This window comes from Macrobrachium rosenbergii, chromosome 44 (genome assembly GCF_040412425.1).
Source record: "Macrobrachium rosenbergii isolate ZJJX-2024 chromosome 44, ASM4041242v1, whole genome shotgun sequence".
In the NCBI taxonomy this organism is placed as follows: Eukaryota; Metazoa; Arthropoda; class Malacostraca; order Decapoda; family Palaemonidae; genus Macrobrachium; species Macrobrachium rosenbergii.
Window position 1 is genome coordinate 34140864 of NC_089784.1, and position 24394 is coordinate 34165257.

The following is a 24394-nucleotide window of genomic DNA, read 5'->3' on the forward strand; positions in this document are numbered from 1 at the left end:
GTGTTTCTCAGGACAAGCTACGAGCTGCAGAACCAATGGGGACCGAAGACGGAAAATTACCAGCTACTCTAGTGAAAAGGAGAGGCTGAGGACACCACTGGTACTGATACATTCAACGATGGCACAGATGAAACGCCAAACACCGTAGCATCCGCAAGAACCGTGGTGGACATATTACGTTTTAAACCCAGTAAAGGATGAAAATAAGGAGTTGCAGAACACTCTGCAACCGCCTGTGAAGCATCTAGACCAGAAGCCTGAGACAACTACAGGACCCATGTAAGGTGCTAAAGAAGACAGCCCCGCCAAAGGTACAACTTACCTCAACCCTGAAGAGAGAGAGGGAGCCGCTGAAACTCCAACACTACAGGATTGAACCTATGAAAATTCTTTGCTCTGCTGACTTAATGGCAAAGAAAACAGGATGAGTGAGAGAAGACTCCAAAGAGCCCACCGAAGAATGACCCGATAAACAAGATTGTGCAAAGACATTGGAAGGCGGCTTAGAAGGAATCGGAGAAAAAAAGAAAACTCAGAAGCAGCAGAAGAGGCCATAGTTTTTAGAGAAAGAAAACTAGACCGACTCTGTTCTCCCTTGATAATCTTGACATACATCACTAGCAAACTCAGGAAAATTCTTCAAGACGTGATCATGAATTTTGGAAATCCAAAATTGAAAACATTGCCTAACTAGTAATCTATAACCCTGTGACAAACCTAACAATTCTGAATTATATTGAGCCAAATTGAAAACCTGATCACCAGAATTACCACCACCGCAAGACGAACCAAACTCATCCACCGAAGGAAAAGGAACCTTCAAAGACGAAGGAGCATTCTCTAACACTACAGAACCCGACAAAACCTGAAACCACATCCGAGCGACGAACCATGGACTTAGAAACTTTCTGTTGTGAAGAACTCGAAGCAGGAAATAAAACCGAAGATGGATTCAAAGACAAAGTCGTCACACTAAAACCCCAACCAACCCCGAACCCAAAGAAGACTGCACCTTCCACTCTCTTCCTGAACACTTTCTAACCTATTTTCCCTACTTGTCGTGTCTTACCTAACTCTACATCACCTCAGAACTTACACCTTGAGTGGAGAGGGGGGGGAATCTGCTGCCAACACTGCCTGCTCCGCGCCGGGGGGGCCGGCAGAACCTACCTTCAAGGCTTGAGGTTCTCCATGACCCCCAGTACTCATTAGGGTTGGTTCTGGAACAGGCAGGGGGGCTGAAAAAGACCAATTAGAATCAACTATGCTACTACTATCACTATCTCTATTCTCTGTTAACTTACTCATCTGGCTAAAAATAGGCTAGACATACTGGGTGATAAACTGTCCTCTAACTTCTTGAATAACTGAATCTAACGCTTCCTTATCTACTGATTGTAACCCTACAGCTGATTCTGACCTACGCTTACTCTTCGAGGCAAAGGATTTTCTGTGTTTCAAATAATCCTCCATTTGATCTACTGACTAAGACCTATACTCGCCACATCTCTGACTGATACTATACTGAACCTTCCTACATAAAATACAAACAGAACATCGAGCATATCTGAGGGCACTCATCCTACACTTGTAGGACATGCAGGGCCAATGAGCAGCAGCATCTCCAGCAGTAGAAGGCTCAGTCGTTGAAGCTGTAGATGAAGTGGAAGCTGCGGCGCTAGACAATGGCGACGTCTTCTTGTCTGACTTATCCAATAAGTCCAAAGTACCGATCCCAAGTCAAAACCAGGAGAGAAGTTCCAAATCCAGTCAATAAAATATGAATCCAGGAGAAAAGGCATTGAAAACAGTCCAAAATTGTAATCTGATGTCCAATTCTTTAAATGGGGGTCGGGCTGAATGACCAAAAGTTCGCCTGATGTGGGACACACCCATACAGCACGGAGAACTAATAACAACTGGGGATGTCAGCCTCTGTCAGCCGGTATTTGCAGCAGCGTTGTTAACGGTACCTAAGGTAACTCATTTGACAAGACTTTCCTGTATGAATTGGTAACACTGACAGTTAATTACCTACTTTATGGGTAAAATTATGGGGATATAGTTCGGGCTGGTCAGTGACCAGGGGTAATTCACGTGTTCAGGAGTGTATTGCAATATACCACTTAACATGGTCATCACCTCTTAATAGTTAGGGCAAATAAAAAATTATTCTGCACCTTTCCGGCAACTGAGTAATTAGACGACAACTAAAAACAGTACAATTAATTTAAGAAAAGGAGCAAAAGTTTATGCTTACCTCGAAGGAGATATGAGTGGAATCAGCAGCAGTATTGTCACTGCTAACTCCGCGTACATCACCCCAGCTATCAACGTCCACTGAATACTCATGGCGAATTACTTCTGCACAATATGAAAATAGAGTCAAGATGTATTACTACACAATTGAAGACAAACCTTTATATAAATTAAAGATACACAACCATTCATATAATTTAAAGAATTTCTGCTAAACATTCATTTGCTTCACAAGAAACCCTCTACAGTACTTATTATCCCATCTCATGGTCATGAAATCCTCTTATGCACTTCAGTCCCTGTTAATAAAAAATTATTGCAGTCTGCCAGTAGGCCTGTGAATACCTAAGGATTTTAGACTCACACGATTGTTTTCTATGCCCTGAAAAAAAGGATTCTTTAATAAATAGAGAATAAATGTGAGCTTACTATTACTATTATTATTATTCAGTAGATGAAACCTATTCATATGGAACAAGCCCACAGGGGTCACTGACTTGAAATTCAAACTTCCAAAGAATATGGTTATCATTAGGAAGTAGTAAGAGGAAGTCAAGGGAAATACAGAAAGAGATGTCACTTTTTAAAATGAAAAATATGAATTAATAAATAGATAACCATATAAAAATGATATTTTAATGATAAAATAAAGTTTGTTCATACTTACCTGGCAGATATATATATAGCTGTATTCTCCGAAGGGACCGACAGAATTTCAAAACTTACGACACACGCAGATGGGCCCAGGTGGTTAGTACCCATTCCCGCCGCTGGGAGGCGGGTATCAGAACCATTCCCATTTTCTATTCAGATTTTCTAAACTGCCACTGTCTCCTGAGGGGAGGTGGTGGGCACTAAGATTATATATATCTGCCAGGTAAGTATGAACAAACTTTATTTTATCATTAAAATATCATTTTGTTCATGAGACTTACCTGACAGATATATATATAGCTGAATCCCACCATTGGAGGTGGGAAGAGACAGAATAGGATTTAGGAAACAAAACTATGTAGGCGATTGACGCCTTGGTTCCTTACCTGTTAGCATAGCTGACTTCGTGATTACTGTCACCCAAGCCTGCTTCTGCTTTACTAGAGTCTCCAGCAAGGTAGTGACCTATAGAGCTGGTGAGTTCTAGATGATCTGTCAACGGGGGCGAGACCACAATGTGACTAGACCATATGACCAAACTATGAGGGCAAACGACAAATAACCAACCACCTGACCAAGCCTAGCTACGTCATGAAAAGATAACATAAACTAAGGACTGGGACGTCCACCACTGGTGGAGACCCAACAACCATAAAAAACAAAACACATAAAAAATTAAAAACACTTCCAAAACAAAATCTAAAGGGATAGGATGAGTGTTGCTCTCTGCCCCCAAAATCGCATCTGCAGCGAAACGTAAGGCCCCAACGCACAGCAATTCTCATAGGACGTCTTCACATCAGTTAGATAATGAGAAGCAAAACACCGAATTGCTTCGCCAAAAAGTGGCACCCAGAATGTCATTGAGAGACATGGTTTTCTGGAAAGCCACTGAGGTAGCAATGGCTCTCACTTCTTGAGCCTTGACTTTCAAAGACTCATGTCACTGTCTTGAGCACACTGAATGGGCGTCTAAAATGGTGCTTCTTAAAAAGAACGCCAGTGCATTCTTAGACAAAGGCAAATCTGGCCTCTTAACCGAGCACCACAGATTGTCTAGAAGGACCTCGACTTTTCTTAGTCCTCTGCAAATAAAATTTGAGAGCCCTGACAGGACACAGGACTCTCTCTGGTTCTTGTCCAGTGAATTTCCGTCAAACCCTTAATCTCAAAGGTCCTGGGCCAAGGGTAGACGGGTTCTCATTCTTAGCAAGAAAAAAAGGGCTTAGAGAACATACTGCATTATGGCCTCTAAAACCTATATGCTTACTGATTGCTTGAACTTCACTAACTCTCTTCGCCGTCGCCAGAGCAGTTAGGAAGACAGTCTTTCTAGTCACATCTTTCAAGGTTGCAGAATGTAGAGGCTCAAACCGACTGGACATAAGGAATTTTAGAACTACGTCCAAATTCCAGGAAGGCAGCCTTGGCTGAGCCACCTTAGTGGTTTCGAAAGACCTTAAAAAGATCGTGAAGGTCTTTGTTGTCCGGTTAAGTTCAGACCTCTATGCCTAAAAGACCGCTGACAGCATACTTCTATAACCTTTGATGGTAGGTACTGCCAGCTTTTGTACCTTTCTTAAATAAAAGGAAGTCTGCTATCTGGGACACAGAGGTCGTGGTTGAGGAAATCCCCTTGAGCTTACACCATCTCCTGAAAATGGCCCACTTGGACTGGTACACTGCATTGGAGGAGGCTCTCCTGGCGCTGGCAATAGCCCTAGCCACTGGTCTTGAAAAACCCCTCGCTCTGGCCAACTTTTCGATAGTCTGAAAGCAGTCAGACTCAGAGCGGGAAGGTTTTTGTGGTACCTCTCGAAGTGGGGCTGTCTGAGAAGATCTGTTCTCATGGGAAGCGTCCTGGGAAGTCCACCAGGAATGTCATGACCTCTGTAAACCACTCTGTCGAAGGCCAAAAGGAGCGATTAACGTCATCCTTGACCTTTCTGAAGCCGCAAACTTCCTGATGACTTCCCCAAGATCTTGAATGGGGAAAAGGCATAAAGGTCCAGATCCTTCCAGTCCCAGAGGAAAGGCATCTACCGCTACTGCTCCCGGGTCGAGAACAGGAGAGCAGTAAAGAGGCAGCCTTTTGGTCCTCGAAGTCGCGAACAGGTCTACCAAGGGACGTCCCCAAAGCCTCCAAAGTTCCTGACATACCTCTTCGTGCAGGGTCCATTCTGGTCGGAAGAAGTTGATGTTGTCGACTGAGAAGATCCGCGCGTGCGTTCTCGACTCCTGCAACAAATCTTGTGAGAAGCGTAATCTGGTGAGCATGGGCCCACAGCAGGATCTCCCTGGCAAGCATGAACAGGGACCGAGAGTGAGTACCTCCCTGTTTCTTGAGGTGCGCCAGGGCTGTGGTGTTGTCCGAGTTGATCTGCACCACTGGGCCTGAAACCTGATCCTCGAAGAACTGAAGAGCCAACTGAAAATCGCTCCCAATTCTTTTAGATTGATGTGCCAGGACACCTGTTCCCCTCTCCAGGTGCCTGACACTTCCTCCCCCCAGTGTTGCTCCCCATCCCGACGTGGGCGCGTCCGGAAAACAACACTAGGTCTGGGTTCTGAAGGTGGAGAGAAACCCCTTCTGCCAACTTTACAGGATCGAGCCACCACCTTAGGTGGTCCTTGGCAGAGAGAGAGATCTTCAGAGTCTCCTCTAGGTCCTCCTTGTCTTCCAGTTCTCCGCAAGGAAAAACTGGAGCGGTCTGAGATGCAGTCTCCCAGGAAAACAAACTTCTCCAGCGATGAAATGGTCCCCAGCAGACTCATCCATTCCCTCACCGAGCATGTTTCTTTCCCAGGAAGGCTGAAACTTTGTCTAAGCAGTGCTGCTGACGTTCCTGGGATGGAAAGGCTCGAAAACCACTGAATCCATCCGAATCCCCAGATAAACGATGGACTGAGTAGGGATCAGATGTGACTTTTCGAAATTCACCAGAAGTCCCAGGGACTTCGTCAACTTCTAAAGTCGAATGCAAGTCCTCCAGACACCTTTCCTCCGACGATGGCTCTGAATGAGCCAATCGTCCAAATAAAGCGAGATCCTTATGCCCGCAAGATGAAGCCATCGTGCCACGTTCCTCATCAGCACCGTGAAGACCATCGGTGCTGTACTTAGCCCGAAACAAAGAGCTCTGAATTGGTAAACTCTTCCCCCAGGACAAACCTCAAAAACTTCCTTGACTGATGATGAATGGGGACGTGAAAATAGGCGTCCTGGAGGTCCAGCGAAACCATCCAATCGCCTGGTCTTAAAGCTCATTGATAACCGACTGAGACGTCTCCATCCTGAAACTCTCCTTCACCACAAAAAGGTTCAGTCTGCTGACGTCCAGGACTGGTCTCCACCCTCCCGACTGTTTTGGAACCAGAAAGAGCCGATTGTAGAAACCTGGGAATCCAACTCCAGGACGTGCTCTATGGCTCTCTTCTCGAATCATCTGGTCCAGCAGATCTAAAAGGATCTGTTGCTTCTCTTGGTGGTAGGAGGGCGACAGATCCCTGGGCGTTGAGCACAGGGGTGGAAACTTTCGAGGAACAGGATCTTGTAACCTTTCTTGATGACATTTAGGGACCAGGAGTCCGTCCCTCTTGCTCTCCAGGCATTCACAAACAGGAGAAGCCTGGCTCCTACTGGTGTCTGGAGGTCCGAATATCATTTCTTGCCCCTAGGTTTAGAAGAAGGGCTCCGCCTCTGGAGAGCTCTTCCTCGAGGAAAAGGACCTAGAGGAGGAAGCTCTTCCACGAAAGGGCTTCTGCCTCTTAGAAGCTTGTCCCTGAGAGGAAGTGGACGGGACATCTGGATGTCTGGAAGACTGGGCTAGGAGGTCTTGAGTAGCCTTCTCCTTAAGGCTGGCGGAGAGATCCTTGATCAAGGACTGGGGGAAGAGATGGCTAGATAGAGGGGCAAAAAGCAATTCTGCCCTCTGCAAAGGAGAAACTGACTTTGCCGTGTAGTTACAATATAAGGCCCTCTTCTTCAAGAGGGTCGTACCGAAATGAGCAGCCAGTTCATCCGCGCCATCCCTGACGGCCTTGTCCATGCACGACAACACGCTGGACAGCTCCCCCAGACTGATCGAGTCAGGACTTCGAGTCTTCAAGTCCAAGGCCCCCAAGCACCAATCCAAAAAGTTGAAAACTTCCATCGTGCGGAAAAGCCCTTTGAGGTGATGGTCCGTCTCTGAAAGTGTCCAAGCCACCTTCGCGGAAGAAAGGAGGGACCTCCTTGGAGCGTCGACTAAACTAGCGAAGTCTCCTTGGGAAGAGGAAGGAACTCTGGAACCGACTTCCTCTCCTGTCTCATACCACATTCCCGCCTTTCCACTCAACTTAGACGGAGGCAGGGCAAAGGAAGTCTTGCCTTGGGTCTTTCGATCGTCCATCCAAGTGCTGATCTTCTTAAACGCTCTCTTGGTAGCAAGCGACGTCTTCATCTGCAGGAATCCCGGCGATCTCCTCACCTTCAAAGAGGCTAACTGCGAAGGAGGAGAGAGAGGGGCAGAAGGCTGAAACTTATCTGCAAACAAGTCCCTTAGCAGGCTGGTCAAAACCTGGTAGTCCGAAGAAGACGACTTAGGAGGCTGCTCCTGCTCTACAGACTCCGACTCACTAGACACCTCTCCCTCTTCGACGGGAGCAACAGGAGAAACTTCCGGAACCTGGGGAAGTCTAAGGCCTTGTGGTCCGATCCGCAAATGGGATCTCTGCTTCAGTGAATCAATTGCAGAAAGCTCTGAAGCGTCCCGCAAAACTGAGAAAGGAGCGTCCTGTCGAGCGTCCTGCCGAGAGTGCTGCCGAGCGACCAATCGAGCGTCTTGCCGAGCGTCCTGACGAGCGTGCTGCCGAGCGTCTTGCAGAGCGTCCTGACGAGCGTGCTGCCGAGCGTCCAGACGAGCGTCGAGCCGAACGTCCTGCCGCGCGTCCAGCCAAGCGTCTTGCCGAGTTGCGAGAGGGGCGTCCTGACGAGCATGGGAAGCGTCAGGTCCAGCAGCTTGAGGAACGTCAAGTCGATGCCGAGCGTCACGACAGCGATCCAACGAACGATGAGGACGGCTGGGAGAACTTGCCGGCGAAGAAGACGAATGAGGAGCAGGAGAGGATGACTTCTTAGACCTCTTGATAGGCAGCTTCAAGTCGACGCTGCTCAGGCTCCTTCTCAGCAAGGAGCGAAGTCAACTTCCACTGCATATCAAGCAAAATTCGTTTAGAAGGAGAAGACTCCCGCTCAGGAGAAGGGCTGCTCCTGTGAGAAGAAGAGGGGAAGGATGCCCTCTTCCTTCTCCCAGGGGTAACGACAGCTCTTTCCCTGGAGCGACTGGGGCGCTCAAAAGCGTTCTCGTCGGAAGATGTCTTGGTCCTCTTCTGCGGTGGGAAATCGCCAAACCATTCAGGTGAAGAGGCAAACGCACCCCGAGAAAGAGGACGTGAAGCGTTCTCCTCTCCGAAGCCTCTCTTCCAAGCGCGAGAGTCCCTCCGAGAGCTCGACCCATTGCGCGGGGAGGGCGCCTCGGAGGACGAGAAGCAATCCTTAAGGATGCGTGCGCGAGCACGATCCTTGGCAGCCTGGGAATCGACATCAGGTCCTGCCGAAGGGACGCCAGATCGGTGGGGAGCCCCCGTAACCCTCTTGCGGCTTTCGACTTGCCCACTCCCTGAGTCCTGGGAGTCCGACAGAGGTCTAGACCTAGAGGCATTATAGGGCCGATCTGACGCCCCCTCCACAACACTAGGGGGATCACTGCACTTCACTACACTTTCGATGGCAAGTACTTTCGACTCCAAGGAACGGATAGAGTTCAAAATCTCCGTCAAGGCATTACCTCCCGCAGACACAACCTCAGGGCCCAAAGGCAACACTACAGGGTTAGGTGAAACAGAGTCTACAGAAGGGTTAACAGGTGACAAAATATTACCCTGACTCCTACCAGCCGACACACTTCTGGAGGAAGACCTCCTGATCCTGTCACGCTCTAACTTGCGCACATATGAATCATAATTTTTCCAATCGGCATCAGGCAAAGCCTCACACTCCTTACAACGATCATCAAACAAACAAGCATGCCCTCTACACTTCATGCATATTGTGTGAGGATCTACCGAAGCTTTCAGTAGCTTCACCTTACACTCTTTCACACCACACACCCTGAAACTAGCAGAACTAGATCCAGACATTGTAACCAAAGAAAAGTCAAAGCAAAATCAAAAACAGTCCACAATAGCGTATGCCTATCCACAAATCCAAAGTCAAAAAACCAAAAGACAATCAGAATACTCAAGTGGCAAAAAAGTTTTCGAAATCCAACAACGAAGGTATTGACAACGGGTGTTGACAGTACCGGCGACAGAGAAAATCTGAATAGAAAATGGGAATGGTTCCTGATACCCGCCTCCCAGCGGCGGGAATGGGTACTAACCACCTGGCCCCACTGCGTGTGTCGTAAGTTTTTGAAATTCTGTCGGTCTTCGGAGAATACAGCTATATATATATCTGTCAGGTAAGTCTCATGAACAAAATATATCACATTGCAAGAAGAATAGTACTTTAGGGTAATAATGCATTTGCATTTTCGCTTGAACTTCTGAAGTTCGAATTGCAAGACATCCGCAGGGAGGCTGTTCCACAGTCCAACAGTGTGAGGAATAAAGGACCTCTGGAACTGAGAAGTTTGATAGCAAGCCACATTTACTGCATATTGGTGCTGCTGTTCAGTGAATCTGGTTGCTCTCGGCAGATAAAGGGGATCAAGGATCAATTGTGAATGTGAAAGATCTGTTGAAATAGGACTACAGTAATGAAAAAGTGACAAACAAGAGACCATCCGTTGATGGTCCAAGTCATAACTGCTACTAGTAGGAAACAGAAACCTACCCCCACAAACCACTCTCTCTAAAAGAGATAAATCTCTGGCAGCAGCAGACATCCACACTGGAGAACAGTATTCCAGTAGAGGAGTGTGGAGAACAGTATTCCAGTAAAGGAAGTACCAATGGCCTCAAACAAGTGTTGCTGGGGAAAAGGACCCTCAAGCCCTTCTAGGTCATGGTCTTCCCAGGCTACTCTCTCTGCTCGGGAGAGACTCTCATCAAAACCCCCTGGCAACCTCTCCACCACTCGAGCATATGACCGACCCAGTCCAAGGACCATACCCAGAGCATAAGCCTTCGTGGATGGGCTGAGACGGGAAGGTGAACGTTCTGTTCCAAACCCTAGACCTGTCCAACTCCCGGCTCCCAATATACCCCTAAGAGGTGGAGGGGACAGGTGAGAGGTGCCTAGCACCCTTCACGGACCTGCTGCAGGCTGAAGCCTGGTAGGTGAGGAAGGCCTTGGCTGGTTGTCAACCCCAATGACGATGGCCATACGGGTCGGGTAGAGCAATCCTATTCACGCGAACATGGACGGAGGCTGTCCCGAAGACGTGCTACAGTCTTCTTAGAAGCCAGGGCCTCTACAGGCAAAGAAGAATGGAAGGACAGAGGAGACATCTACAACTGATGACGGCCAATAGTAAAGTGGATGCTTACCAACTGGGTGGGCAGGGCTCCCACCTCTACCATAAGTAGTTAACTACCTTGTTTAAAAGTTAAAACGGCCATTCCCAGCTTGAGCTGCAAGTAATATCCATGTGTAAAGACCAACGGTTTGTATTCGTGTAGGAACAGTCAAATTTCTACCCATAATAAAAGAATATTTCTCAATTATCTACTGTTTTTCTCCTGAACCACATAGGGAGCAAAAGAAAGCAGGAGTGAGAGAAGAATTAACCTAGGCTGTCAAGTAGGCTAATGGAGGAGGAGGAGAAGGGCCAACACCGGAAGACAAAAGGAAAAGACTGAGTAGGCTTATGGTGTATCCTAATGAATTGTCTACGTAATCTATCGGCCTTTAACATCTTCTGATACTTCACAAAATTTTCATCCTCTAATCAGATTACTCCTTATTAACTTCACATCAAGAAAACCACACTTGTGCCTCAACAGCCAGGCTAACACATTGCTAACATCATGCACAATCAAAACATCTGGTTTCCACAAACTCTTTCCTATACAGCCTAATGCTTTCATCTCTGCTTGTTGTAGGTGACATGATGCAAAAATAGAAAACAAGCGCAATACTGTACAGTAGAAAATCAGGCAGAAATCATCAAAATATTAATGCCGATTCACACTGTCTGCATAAGAACATGACATGAACAATTCAGACAAGAACGTACACATTCTGGCGCCATGTTACAATAAAAAAAATTCCTCATGTTACCTCAGTCTTGATGTACAGTACTGTATGTACTGTATTAACCTTTACCACTTAAGCACTCACAATGAAAGATAATTACAGCACTACCTTACCACTCAAACAGATAACTTATCATAAGATTAGTGACCACTGTTCAAAGTTTCTCTGATTGCTGGGCATGTTTTCCAGTCATATATTCCTCTTACTGAATTACTAATTATAAAATGCCAGTTTAAATTAACGTTTAGATACAGTAAGAAAGTATGAATAATATAAAACAAAAAATGATGAGAGAGAGAGAGAGAGAGAGAGAGAGAGAGAGAGAGAGAGAGAGAGAGAGAGAGAGAGAGAGAGAGAGAATCATCCACTGTGTCATGGAGTTCATGGCTCTATTAATATTTTTTCTCCCCAGACGATTTGGTGCTACAGCTCTCCTTCCTTCTCAATATGCCAAAGATGAAGGTCCACCACCTGTAATAAATCACTACTATAAGGGTATATATATATATATATATATATATTTTTCAGTTCGTTCAGAGCACCAGTTTTTAACAACACTGTACAAGTGGTAAGATTTGAGAGAAAGGTGAGCGACCAGCAATAGCAGAAGACGTACACTTCCTTTGAGTGCAATCAGTCAACATATCTTTGTAGTTAAAACTTACTAGTAAAATTTTACCAGCACAAATAATTACATTAATTTTCAACGGTTGTACTGTGTACTGAGAATCAAGTGTGAATTGATATTGCAGATCTGAGGTTCTATTCATCCTCATTAACCTGAAGGGTATGTACACCACAATCAAATATGAAATACATACCGAGAAAATTGTCTTCACTGAAAGTTTGTGGAACCAAGTACTGAATGAAAAATGTATCAAGGAATTTCTTTAAATCCTGTGTTTTTTAATGGTTTACTAAGAATTAGCTTTGTTGCTTTATATAAATCTCAAATTTGTCAAAAATATAATTTCCTTGGCAACAAGGACGTACGCCAGAATTGACATAAAACTTTCCACATCCGATATGCGAAATATCTTCGTGATTTACTGGGTAATGTACTGTATGTCTGTTATAATATAAATAACTAGGCCACTGATTTTGTTGTAAACTTTCATGTTTATCTGACAAGTTTATTATTAGTTGGGCTAAACTTTCTACAAGTAAAAAACCATCTCTTTAAATTCAGGGTTAGGACCATTTGGTTGGGGACCAAGCCAAGCCACCAGAGGAGAGTACTACTAGGCAAAGTGCCTTTGGTCGTTCTAGAATCCATCATCATAGGTCAGGATAGGTTGATAGTTATCATATCAATGTTTACCAATTGTTTTGTTCTTTTCCCAAAAATAAATAACTTTGTACAGGGTTCCCAAAATAATGTTAGACAGCTATATTAGACCAATGAGATGCTGTAATAGGTTAACTAAGCACTTCTGAAAAAAATTTTAAATTCAAGAGAATCACATTATAATGGCATATTTGAGATTTTATGCCACCTTCCTAGGTCCCCTTAAACTGCTCTATATGAATATCATACTAAAATCTACCACAAATTTACAGTACCAAGACAATTACCTTTTTAATGCTTTAAAATTTTTTTTTATTGGGCTGATATTAAACACATTACTCATGGGAGTGGCTGAAGTATTAAAAGTAAAAATTACCCCAGGGGTAGAATGCCGAGTAAGGGTCACAAATTCCTTGTGGGGGAGAGAAGTGCAAAGCCCCTCCAACCAGATTAGGACACGGCGTCCATGGCTACGTTTGGAAAAGGGTACAATTTTACAAGTTGCCAATAAGACTCCAGCCAGCCATTTTTGCGTGAAAAACCATTTTGGGTTTTTCATGCAAAAATGGCTAGGAAATGATAGGACACTAAAAGAACCTAAAAGAACCTGGGGGGAGGGAGGGGGGTTACTGTCTAACCTTTTAAGTCATAATTTTATTAATATTTTATTTATAATTTGCGCATAGTTTTTATGGGGTTCAAAATAATGAAAATGAAGAGCTCTTTTCAAAAATGTAGGTTACAGTTTCATATTGTGTATTGGCAACTTATAAAATAATACCTGAATAGATAGGTCTGGTTACTTTATACTGTATTCCCTCTGAACTGCCTACTAAGCCTACAGTGGCCCTGACCCCCTACTCTGCATTCTTTCCTCACCCCGTGTCTTGGAATAGGCCTAAGGTAACCTATCATAAGCTTTCTTAGGCCAACGGGTAACCATTTTACTTCAGTACCACAACCACTTCCATGAGCACTGTGCTTAATAGGCTAGAAAATGTTCGTTTCCGGTCCGAACATCCATCAAGTACCACTCTGGTCCTGGTCGCTTCGGCCGTAAGTCATTTAGGCCATAACATCCAAAACAACATAAGATGCTATGTTTATGGTATTTACCATCATCATTTTATGTTTTATGTACATCCCCTTATACTTACGGCTTGAGGTTTGGAAGCTTGACGACGAATGATTTCCAGTTGAAATCTTGAAGGGACAATTGAAAACGGCAAGAAAACTGTCGAAAAAATGTTTGTCATGTGGAATTGTTGTTCGGACGGAAACGAAGTTTTACCACTAGGCCTACCAGCCTCCCAGAAACAAATGGCAAAGCGTCAACAAAAGACATTACATAGGTAGGCCTACTTCAGTAATAAATTTTATAGATTTTGGTGGGATTTTCGTATTAATCAAACGTATTAAATAGACTTAACATAATAAATACTCCATAACCAAATAACGGTCTTCAAACCAGACAGCTTCGCCTATAGGTAAACTAGGCTTAGGCCTACGCCTACTAATCAGGGTTGGCCTAAACGAAAAATAAAGCCATAAAGATGCAATATGTGAATAAATACAAGAAAATGCTGATTACAGGTTAATTTCCTCGACATCGAACATAAAAAAAATCCACATTAATTATAAACTCACTTGAGAATGCAACGCCATTAACGTATAGGTCTAGGCTAAGGTATGCTAGGCCTATACGATAATAAAGGCCCTACAGATGCAATAAGAGTTTAAGTACCCGAAAACCAAGATTATCGGTTAATTGTGTCGCCATTGACCTTAAAATAGAATAATTAATCATAAACACGTGATAATGAAACGCCAAAATTTCCTCCCAATCAAAATCGGGAGGACACGTAATCGCAAACCCGCGACTTGATTATATAAATACCTCGTATTTTACGGCTTATCATCAATATATCAACGTCCAACTATTAATAGGAGTCACGAAGAACGTTTATTTCACCTTATTTCCAGATGACTTACTCAAACAGGAGTCTTATTTTGATGTAATTGAAGGAAGTCGAGTCGTACTTGACTCGATCGTGCCTTGGAGAGGGGATTGTCACGTACACTGATGTGTCATTCTGAATAGATGGCGGTTGTGTTATCTATTCACGGAAATTGCGACGACATTATACCGCTCCGACATTAAAAAACTATAATTCCATTTAAGTCCCCCTTGATATGAACTGGAAGATGGCTATGGCTAACCAAAATAAAAAATACGACTGCGGCACTTAGCTTTATTGTCAGTAAAAGCTAAATTTCCTCATATATTTACCTCGGTATGTAAAATTCAAGCGTCAAATCACACAATTTACATGAGCCGGGTTTAATTATTGACAAAATACTGAAACTTCCTCATACATTTACTTCTGCATATAAAATTTAAATCCCAGTTCACACAATCTTACTACTCTAGCTGACTAAAATGGTTGAAGAGAGGCATTCGCATTCCGAGTCATTTCGTAGTTACATAAGATACGATGACTCCGACTTACATATTCGGTAGACTGAATGAACTACAATCAGATTGAATGCATATGTGTTTTTAGTAATAAGCAATTGTCCCTACGATGGAATAACTTCATATAAAAAAAGCTTAAGTACTGTCACAGGTTGTAAAATTATGATTTCTTCGTCTCCAACGTTGCTTCATACGCCTGTTAATGCTGTATCACTGCAGTACAGTAAAAACTCAACCATAGCACCTTCTACCTCATCATTAATTTTACCTTTAAATCCTCTCCTGAAAAAACATACAATAATTACTCGCAAAAAAACATCACAAATCATGAAGCGACTTAGTCATAAACCATTTATAGATTCATGGGCCATGCCTAGATGTTCCCGCTTCCTGATCTAGCCGCGGTAAAGGGAATTCAACACAAACAGCGAAAACGCCTGCAAGAAAAAGAAAAAGACCATCATGCTGGGTGTCTGGCATGAAAAAATTAAATACTCGTATAATACAAGCAGATAAGAATGACCTAAGATACTGGTAGACCTATCTAGCGTTATCAGAGAGACTTTCAGCAGCGCATTTCCATGCCAGGTGTGGCGCATAGGTAATATTAAGAGACGTTTGCGTTTATGGCATGGTAACTCCAATTTCATGTATTTATAGTCACAGTTGCTGGCAGTTTATCAACTTTCACAGATCAACTCCTATGACTGGTGACATCGGTCTATTGCATGGAACTAAGGTGATGTCCTCTCCCAGAGGACTCAAAGCAGTACGTTGCTCTGGACTTATGTGTATGAATATTGTCTATGTCAATTTCACAGTCACAATAACTCCGTGAGTTAATAGACACATCAACTGATAAGGATGTCTGGAGTAACTTCATTTGGCAATATAGTTAAACAGTAGTGTAGCCACTCCAAAATTCACACATCAAATAATGTACTGTCATATTTTTTATCCGTCTTCAGGTAACTGAACAAGTCTCCAGTTTCGATTTTGAGTTGTATCGAGTACAGCATTGCGCAACATGTTCCTTTTCATTAGCCGCTTTTTCGATAAATAAGAAAATGTATTTAAAAAATACAAGTCACGCCCCAGATTCTCTGAAATTCCAATACATCCCAGATTTCCTATTAGTCTTAGTCGTCGTGAAAGTGCTCAGCACCAAGAACGATTGATTTATCAGTAGGGGTAGCTGGCGTTACAACATCAATGGTCTTCAATGACGATCTACGGCTATTTAGCCTCCAGTCCCTAACTTATCATTCACTGCACGTTTCTGCAAGTAATCACTGAGCATCGGCGCCTCATGTTTTGCCTTCGTCACTATAAGTATCTAAAGTATTTTAAAGTATTATGAAAGAAAGTCTTAAGGAAACACATATAAGATAATGCATTAACATAAAAATTCCCATTAAGAATACCTTAACGGTTATAAGAGCACACAGTTCCATCCGATTTTCAAATCTGAACACTGTAAAATAACTTTTCCTTGTCGTCCCGTATTAAAGACTCTAGTTGACGTGACGCCTAAATTTAAATTCAAAACTTACTATTAACTAGCGCAATCAGGCAAGAGCAATATCATAATTATGAGGTATTTGGTTTCAATTGTCTTTTAGGAGACTAGATTCGCCTTTGCGATTATCAGTGCGTTGCAAATGTAAGATAGCTAATTTTCAGGCGGAAAACAAACAGATAAGAAATATTTCTTAAGTAACTTGCATTTCGCGCGAAAATGACATTGCACTACATATTTATGTATTTATATATATATATATATATATATATATTTTATTTACTTATTTATTCCTATTTACTTCTTTGTAAAGGAGGAATTCTTGACTCATTCAGCCCTCCGTGGAAAAAGAACTACCTGGCAACTACAGGCCGCCATTAGCGTCATGTCACAAATGCAATTACTGCAAGACTGTTGAAGCTGTAACCGACGTGACTGTGACGGTAACGGTCAAAAGGAATAAACAGGAAAGCTGTTGACTGGTCTTCCTTTTCTTTGTGAAAATCTTTGCTTGAAACCATGGGGGTAAGTCCTCCCGAATTATTTTATTCAATAATATATATCCTTTATCTGTTTTACCAAAATTCAGCCGACAGCCATAATATATTGTTACGTGTGAGGGTCTTGGTTGATCATGTATTATTCAATTTACGTAATTTTTACGGCCCTGCAAACCAAGATTACACGTAACCTGCCACTTGAAGCCAAAAGTTAACCTCAAAGACAGACGTTAATTAGCCAAAGGTCGCCAGTTAAGGGTTATTAACCTTAACAAAGAATATTTGAGATGAATTTGATTTTAAACGCAACGGTTCTTCCAACATTCGGACGCGAGGCATACAAAGCATCGAGATTTAACCTGATTTTGCCTACCCTAAATCCTAGGTATTTTACTGGAATAACGGGGTTGAAGCTAACAATATAATAATTAGGCTTAATCTAGACTTCGTAAACACATATACACTAAGTGGTGGCTGAAGGAAGAAAACAAAGAAAAATGTGAAATACAGAAAAGTACTAGTCAATCGACGAAGCTTCAACAAGAATCGGACTTACCGTGAATGTCGAGTCGCTGCGCAAACGAGGGACCTCAGGAGTCGTATTCTGGCAGTCTTCCCAATTCACTAATTAAGTTAGACGTAGGAGGAAAAGTAATAAAGAACAAAGAATATCGTTCGGGCACGCACGCAGCGTCACCCTGGTTCAGCGACCGCTGGAATCTCTCTGACCCGACCTCGCTTCGTTCCCGCCAGAGGAGGGCTTATACCGCCCCGGGCAATCCGACCTTGACAAAGGCATCGTCGAATGCATAGAATAAAGCTTAAGGGCCACCATAACTAGGGGTCATTGAGCGTAAACCCTCTCTGAGGCTTAGGTCCCTAATGCCCTAGCATATTTTGTTTACAAACTTTCCAGCCTATGCGGCGCCATTTGTCTACTGCGGTGATTGTTATTTTTAAATTGCCTAGCCTACCGGCGGGGCAGAGATGTTCTCTGTCGAAGTCAGTCGGACTAATATTCCTACACCTAAATACATCGAGGGCGAACAGCAGTAATATTTATAAAAAAAAAATATATATATATATATAATATATATATACATATATATATATATATATATATATATATACAGTATATATATAATGGTGTTTTTATTTGAAATACCATATTTCTCTCTTGTAAAAGGGAACCAGTATAAGTACCAGTTTAGGAAGGTATAGGAACCAGTTTTAGAAGGAACGGTTAAGAAAGGAATGCAACTAGGAATAAGTTGCTTTCACAATGTTAAGAACTAAGAAATATTAAAGAAACCGCGGGAGGCAGCCTTTCCCTCGACCCCAACTACAGAAATGAAGATTCGTTTGTCTCCGACGTCAATGACCAGTTGCCAAAGTTTAAATTATGCATAGGCTAGTCTGATATTAATTGTCCTAAAACGAATGGTATATTACTAATTCAACCTTAGTAATATACTTTCCAATTCGTAAGTAACGCTGTTACTTATAAGGTTATGCTTAGCTTAAGTGATATAGGCCTAGCCTATCATTAAGCTTTGTTTTCATTAATGAAGGCATAATGGGGATGGCTCTAGAGACAGAACAGCACAGTGGCCATTATCACATTCATTCTTTATCTGCTGAATGATGGATGAACCAACTGTGCAGTAAAACTTACACACATACATAAACAAGTAGAGGACATTTCTACCAATGCATTATTTAAAATGCAAACCTAAATTTTGAGTATACATTGAATACATCTGATATGTATTGCCAATGGATGAGAAACAGCACTTGGGAATAATGTATGTATTCTTTTGTGCCTGTTGTTTAAGCTGGGAAGCGGTCGTTTGACGTTTTTGGCTGTCGACGTCCCCCCATTCATCGTGGCAAGCTTTGCTAAAATGTATTCCTTTAAGATGTGAATAAAACTTGGAATGTCATGTCATGTTCCTGCCAGACTACCTTGTAGTTAGTCTGGTTGATGAAAACACTACACCATCTAACGGATCTTTCCTAGATAATGACACCAAGGGGGTCAATTTCTTTATGATATTTATAGTCTTTTGTTTATGTTTTTACGGCAATCTCAAACGGCCTTGTACTAAACACGCTGCAAAGGTACATACCGGGTTAAAACCCTTGGGGTCACTATCTAGGGAAGATCCCATCAAACTTCTGGAGTATCGTCATAATATATCTAAAACAAGTAGTAACTTTTTAAGCAGAGTTATGATTTATATTCAGAATATTATAAAACTGCTATGACGGTCCTTCAGAGTTACTGACAGTGATGAAGCAAAATGACTTACTAGGCTAATAACGCTCACAGAAACTGTCTCAGAAATTCGACTCTAGTAAGAGAAATGTTACAATATAATGTTGTGCGTTATTATGTTGCTATTTGGTAACATTACTGTTATATTGGTAATTGAAAATCACATATCTGGAGTCAAATGATGTATATTTTGAAATTTAGCGTTGTCAGGCTGTGTGAGACAGTGGCCTCGTTCAAAGTGAGGTGCCCCTAGGTGCCAACCCTCACCCCCGTGATACACTAGTTTGCTAACTTATTTTTCTTCCTTACGTGTATATATATATATATATATATATATATATATATATATATATATATATATATATATATATATATATATATATATATATATATATGGACCTTCTATTCCCATGGGAGATGTCTTTGTAAGTTGATGGCCTTCTAGACTTGCTCCATATGAATATTTGCCATATTCTGAATAATACGAATTAAAATATGATTAATTTTGTTAATCTGTTATCAAATTTAGCAGTCAGAATCTCTTAAAAGAACAGAAATGCTAATTGCTTGTGCTATTCTGTAACAAAAGATTAATTTGTGACAAACCCCTGACATTTTGCAGGATGTATTCAACGAACTGCAAGAAAAGATGCTGAAGGCAGAAGAAGAGTGCTCTGCAGCCAAGAGAGATGCAGAACAGATTGCTGGAGAACTTCAGATGGTCCAAGAAGCCCTCCAGAAACAGCAGGATGACAAGGAAGAGCTTGCTTGCATGTTGAAAGTTGCAACTCTACAGAAAGAGAGGTTCCACGAGGCAGGCGACAGGATGTCCGGTTACCTGGAGCACCTACTTGACATGAGAGTACATCATGAGAACCAGAGTTCTTTGTCTGAGGAATTTACCAAGAGCTTGGAGGACCTACGCAAGAAATTGACCTCTCAATTGAAGGACAGAGAAAATGAATATGTAGCACAGGGACAGAGTTCACTAGACACAGAGATAGACCAAATGAAGACTGAGGTTGCCGGCTTGAGGAAGAAACGAGACTTGCTCCTGAAACGAGCTAACAGGGCAAAGCAACTCAAAGATGAAATTGAAAGTTTAAAAAAAGAAAGGAATGCACTACAGGAAAAGGTATGTTTCCCGTGTTTATTTTTATAGATATGTTTACTTTGTAGATTAGAGCTGATTTTTAATCATTAATAAGCTTTGCGTCTTTAGAGTACTTTGGTAATTCTGATTGTAAGTTCATTAGGCTTTCTTTTAACTTTTAGAGTGGAATTTAGTTGTATTTCTGTGCAAATGGGTATATAAACCGAATTAAATGCAGCATCTATGTTACTATACCCTCAGCATTGCATATATTCATCTTGTGAAATGTAAAATGTCTAAATTTCCTATCACTTCCTTCTCCACTCACCCCTATATGGACAACAGCAACCCCCTTTCTTCTCCACCTCTCACTCTTTCTGTCAAAGCCTTGAAGAAGCAGGATAACAGTATCAGTTACCCCACCACATCTCCAATCTACGTAACTTTCACCCTCCCTCTTCCCTCCCCCCAACTCTCCCACAGTGCACCATAACTCCCAACATTCTCCACAATGTTTACAAGAATATCCCACCTCCACCATCCCCCACATACTTCCATCTGCTCTCTCACCCATGGGAATAACATCAGTGACTTCACAATTATTACTATCACGAGCTTGATGGCAGGCGCTACACTGTGCTGGAACCTGGTGCTGCCTGTCATGTCTCCCCTACACTCCCGATCCCCTACCTACCCCTCCCCAACCTGGAGCGAACAAACAGGTTTGCAGGAGGAGGGTGGATGTGTGATGTCTCCCCTACCCTCCTGATCCCCTACCTAGCCCAACCCCACCCAGGCCCAGCAAACAAGAAAGACCCACTCGGATTTTATTGTTATGGATAGATTATTCAGAAGATGAACCCTATTCATATGGAACAAGCCACCAAAGGAGCCATTGACTTGAAATTCAAGCTTCCAAAGAATATGGTGCTCATTAGAAAGTAAGAGAAGGTAAAGGGAAATACAGAGAAGAGATCTCACTTATTAAAAAGAAAAAATACATTAATAAATGAATAAATAGATAAAAATGTATTAAAACACAAGGAGAATAACTTTGGGGTAGTAATGCATTGCATCTTCGCTTGAACTTTTGTTCTAATTGCACATCCTCAGGGAGACTGTTCCGCAGTCCAACGGTTTGGGGAATAAAGGACCTCTGGAACTGTGGAAATGTTAGAAGATCCCCAAATGGAGAGAATGGCACCCAGGAACAACTTAATTTCTATTCCTTTCTGAAGAAATCAATGTTGGACCATTACCAAAAGTTGGAAACATTACGCACGTCCATATTTTGAAAGAATAGTATAAGAGAAAGTGACGTTTAACTTCCTTTTACTGAAAGTTTGCAGATGTGGTGAGCCCAGGAAGCTGTCTTTATGTTTTTTTTTTTTTTTAATTGTAGCTCTTTAGCTGAATACTTTATCTTTTTCTTAAACCTACAATTTCTCCTTTCACGTTAATAGTTTACTTATATTTTTATATATTTCATAATTTGTAATATATTTTTTCTTTCTTCATAAGTGAGATCTCTTCAGACCTGCAATTAAATATGATTTCTCTTCGCTTAGTTCAGAGAGGAATACACACCTGAGAAAATCCAAGGAAGGCAAGATCACAAAAACAAGCAGAAGATCGCCAACAAGAAGAAGAATGAGGACCACCTTCGTCGTCTGAACAGCAAGATCGGCAGGGTTATGGGAGAGGTGCACAGGACCAGCGAGAACATTTCTTCTCTGGAGAAAGAGCTGTCCATTGTCAAATATCAGTGCTATAAGATGAAGCGGCGCGCCGAGTCATCCAGGCGATAGAATAAGAAACATTTTTAAAGACTGTTCTGAAGTAGATAGCCATTTTTTTAAAGACTGTTTCTGAAGTGATGGGCCATTTTTTAAAGGCCGTTTCTGAAGTAAACGGCCATTTTTTAAAAACTTCCTGAAGTATATGGCCATTTTTCAAAGACTTTCCGAAGTAAAGGCTCGTTTTTTTTAAAAGGCTGTTTCTGAAGTAAAGGACCATTTTTTTAAAGACTCTGAAGTAAAAGGCCACTTTTTGAAGACTTTCTGAAGTTAAGGATCTTTTTAAAGGCTGTTTCTGAAGCAGATGGCCCTTTTTTAAAGACTTTCTGAAGTTAAGGACCATTTTTAAATGCTGTTTCTGAAGTAGAGGGCCATTTTTTTAAAGACTGTCTCTGAAGTAAAAGGTATTTTTTTTGGAAGACTCTGAAGTAAAGGGTCAGTAGTCTAACGAAATGGCAGTAGATTTAAGAAAAAAGACTATTTTTTTTTATATCGAGTGCATCACACTTTGTTTACGAGATTAGTTCTCGTCACATATATCATATACTTATGTTCTATGATATATTTATTTCTGTAGAAGGAGAGTTTTTAAGGACCTTCCAGTGTCAGCGCTGATAAATTTTCTTTTCCAAAGTCACTAGTTTTGATTATTTCATCCAAAACTATAAATATTCACTATTCAGCGAAGTGGTTGTTATGATGGCTTATGAAGTAAATTTGGCTTTGCAAAAAGACTTTCATTTTACATTTGTTTTTATTTTAATTGGTTATGGCATTTTGATTAATGCCGTGGTAATTATTAGCAGAAAAAAAAAACTGTTGGGGAAACAAAACACTTCAGAAGACAATCCTCATTTCTACGTAATGGAGTAAATACCGTAAGTGATAAGCAAAACTCATTTGAAGGCATGCGATAAAATGATTTAGAAAGTACACGAAAATGAAAAAAAAATACCATTAAAAGATAAATTAGGCCTACACGATTTACACTCTTGCAGTGAGAAAGTCTCAGAACTGTTGACTAATGGCTTGCTGTTTTTAGTTTTTAATCTTTACATTTTTATATAATAATAATGATAAGACATATATTATTATTAATTTTGATAATATATAATCCCAGTCCTCAACTGACATAGAATTCACGGATATCTGACTTTTCAGGTATATATATATATATATATATATATATATATATATATATATATATATATATATATATATATATATATATATATATATATATATATATATTACTAAAAGGACCTCATTCAAACTGGATGGTATCTAATGGAGTTTTTATTCAAAAAGTTACTTTTTGAATAAAAACTCCATTAGATACCATCCAGTTTGAATGAGGTCCTTTTAGTAATTCTACTAATGCACAGAACAATTGTGTATGTGATAAAGTTAATTATATATATATATATATATATATATATATATATATATATATATATATATATATATATATATATATAGAGAGAGAGAGAGAGAGAGAGAGAGACTAGTGCAAATAGCTCTTTGATAAAATCTTATTGATAGCAAACTTTGAATGTCAAGGAAAGTGATTGATTCAAGACAATAATTTTTCACTGTCTTGAAATATTGTATAAAAAGCTCCACAGACGACGTCGGATTCTGTTACGCAAATAAATTGTTTAGCGAACTTTGATTGTTAAAGAAAACTGATTAATTAAAGACAATAATTTATTGTCTCGAAATATAGAAAGCTTCACAGACGACGATGGATCTACTCCAACAAATTCCTCAGCGAAAGTCTGCGAAACTGACACTTGACTGATGTTATGATGTGCCATTTGAAAGAAGAAGAAAATTCACCAAACCTAAATATTTGAAAGTTTTTGTTGTGAAAAATGTATAAAAATGCTATTGACTTAAAAAAAAGACAATATTTATTTGTCATTCACAGAGAAAGTATTCCAAATATGGTTGTGAAAGCTTAAATAACCACATAACCCTAGGCCTATCTGTCAGACTACTCGAGCTGTCAGAGACCCTGTGAAAAACGATCTATTCTAAATGAACGAATTACAGACTTGTTATCTTGCATGTGATTAAGGTGATATATATTTATTGTGAGCTTTGATTGATTCTTCCAATTCAACGACCGCTAAGGTAGGCCTACCAAAGCCCACTTCTGTATGTTAGCCCTAGACCTAGCGTACCATTTAGGCTCTAGGCCTACTTGGCCAAGTCTTAATTTGTCATTGCATCAGTTTTGGATTTTGATAGTAAGTCCAACTCTTCCATGTGTGATAAAATTGCATA

The 24394-nt window shown here is 41.3% G+C and overlaps 3 protein-coding genes across 8 annotated transcripts in view; 2 read left to right on the forward strand and 1 right to left on the reverse strand.

The window, feature by feature from the left end:
- LOC136829509 (B-cell receptor-associated protein 31) overlaps positions 1-14880 on the reverse strand; it is a 29778-nt gene extending 14898 nt beyond the window's left edge. Inside the window, exons 1-2 of one of the 6 annotated variants that reach the window (XM_067088297.1) lie at positions 14436-14880; positions 2261-2364 (exon numbers count right to left, since the gene is read on the reverse strand). In XM_067088297.1, the coding sequence (XP_066944398.1) occupies positions 2261-2352 (92 nt within the window). In that variant the 5' untranslated portion in view covers positions 2353-2364; positions 14436-14880. The other 5 variants (XM_067088301.1, XM_067088302.1, XM_067088303.1 and 2 more) reach the window with 5 other exon arrangements.
- A 1908-nt stretch (positions 14881-16788) lies between these two features.
- Positions 16789-22837, forward strand: LOC136829507 (uncharacterized). The gene is made up of 3 exons (XM_067088293.1): positions 16789-16963; positions 19839-20351; positions 21878-22837. The coding sequence occupies exons 1-3, from the start codon at positions 16958-16960 to the stop codon at positions 22115-22117; spliced, it is 759 nt and encodes a 252-aa protein (XP_066944394.1). The 5' UTR covers positions 16789-16957; the 3' UTR covers positions 22118-22837.
- Positions 22838-23709: 872 nt separating this feature from the next.
- slx1 (Nuclease slx1) overlaps positions 23710-24394 on the forward strand; it is a 30276-nt gene continuing 29591 nt past the window's right edge. The window contains exon 1 of the mRNA XM_067088305.1: positions 23710-24241. The gene's annotated coding sequence lies outside the window, so the exon portion shown is untranslated. The remainder of the gene's footprint in view (positions 24242-24394) is intronic.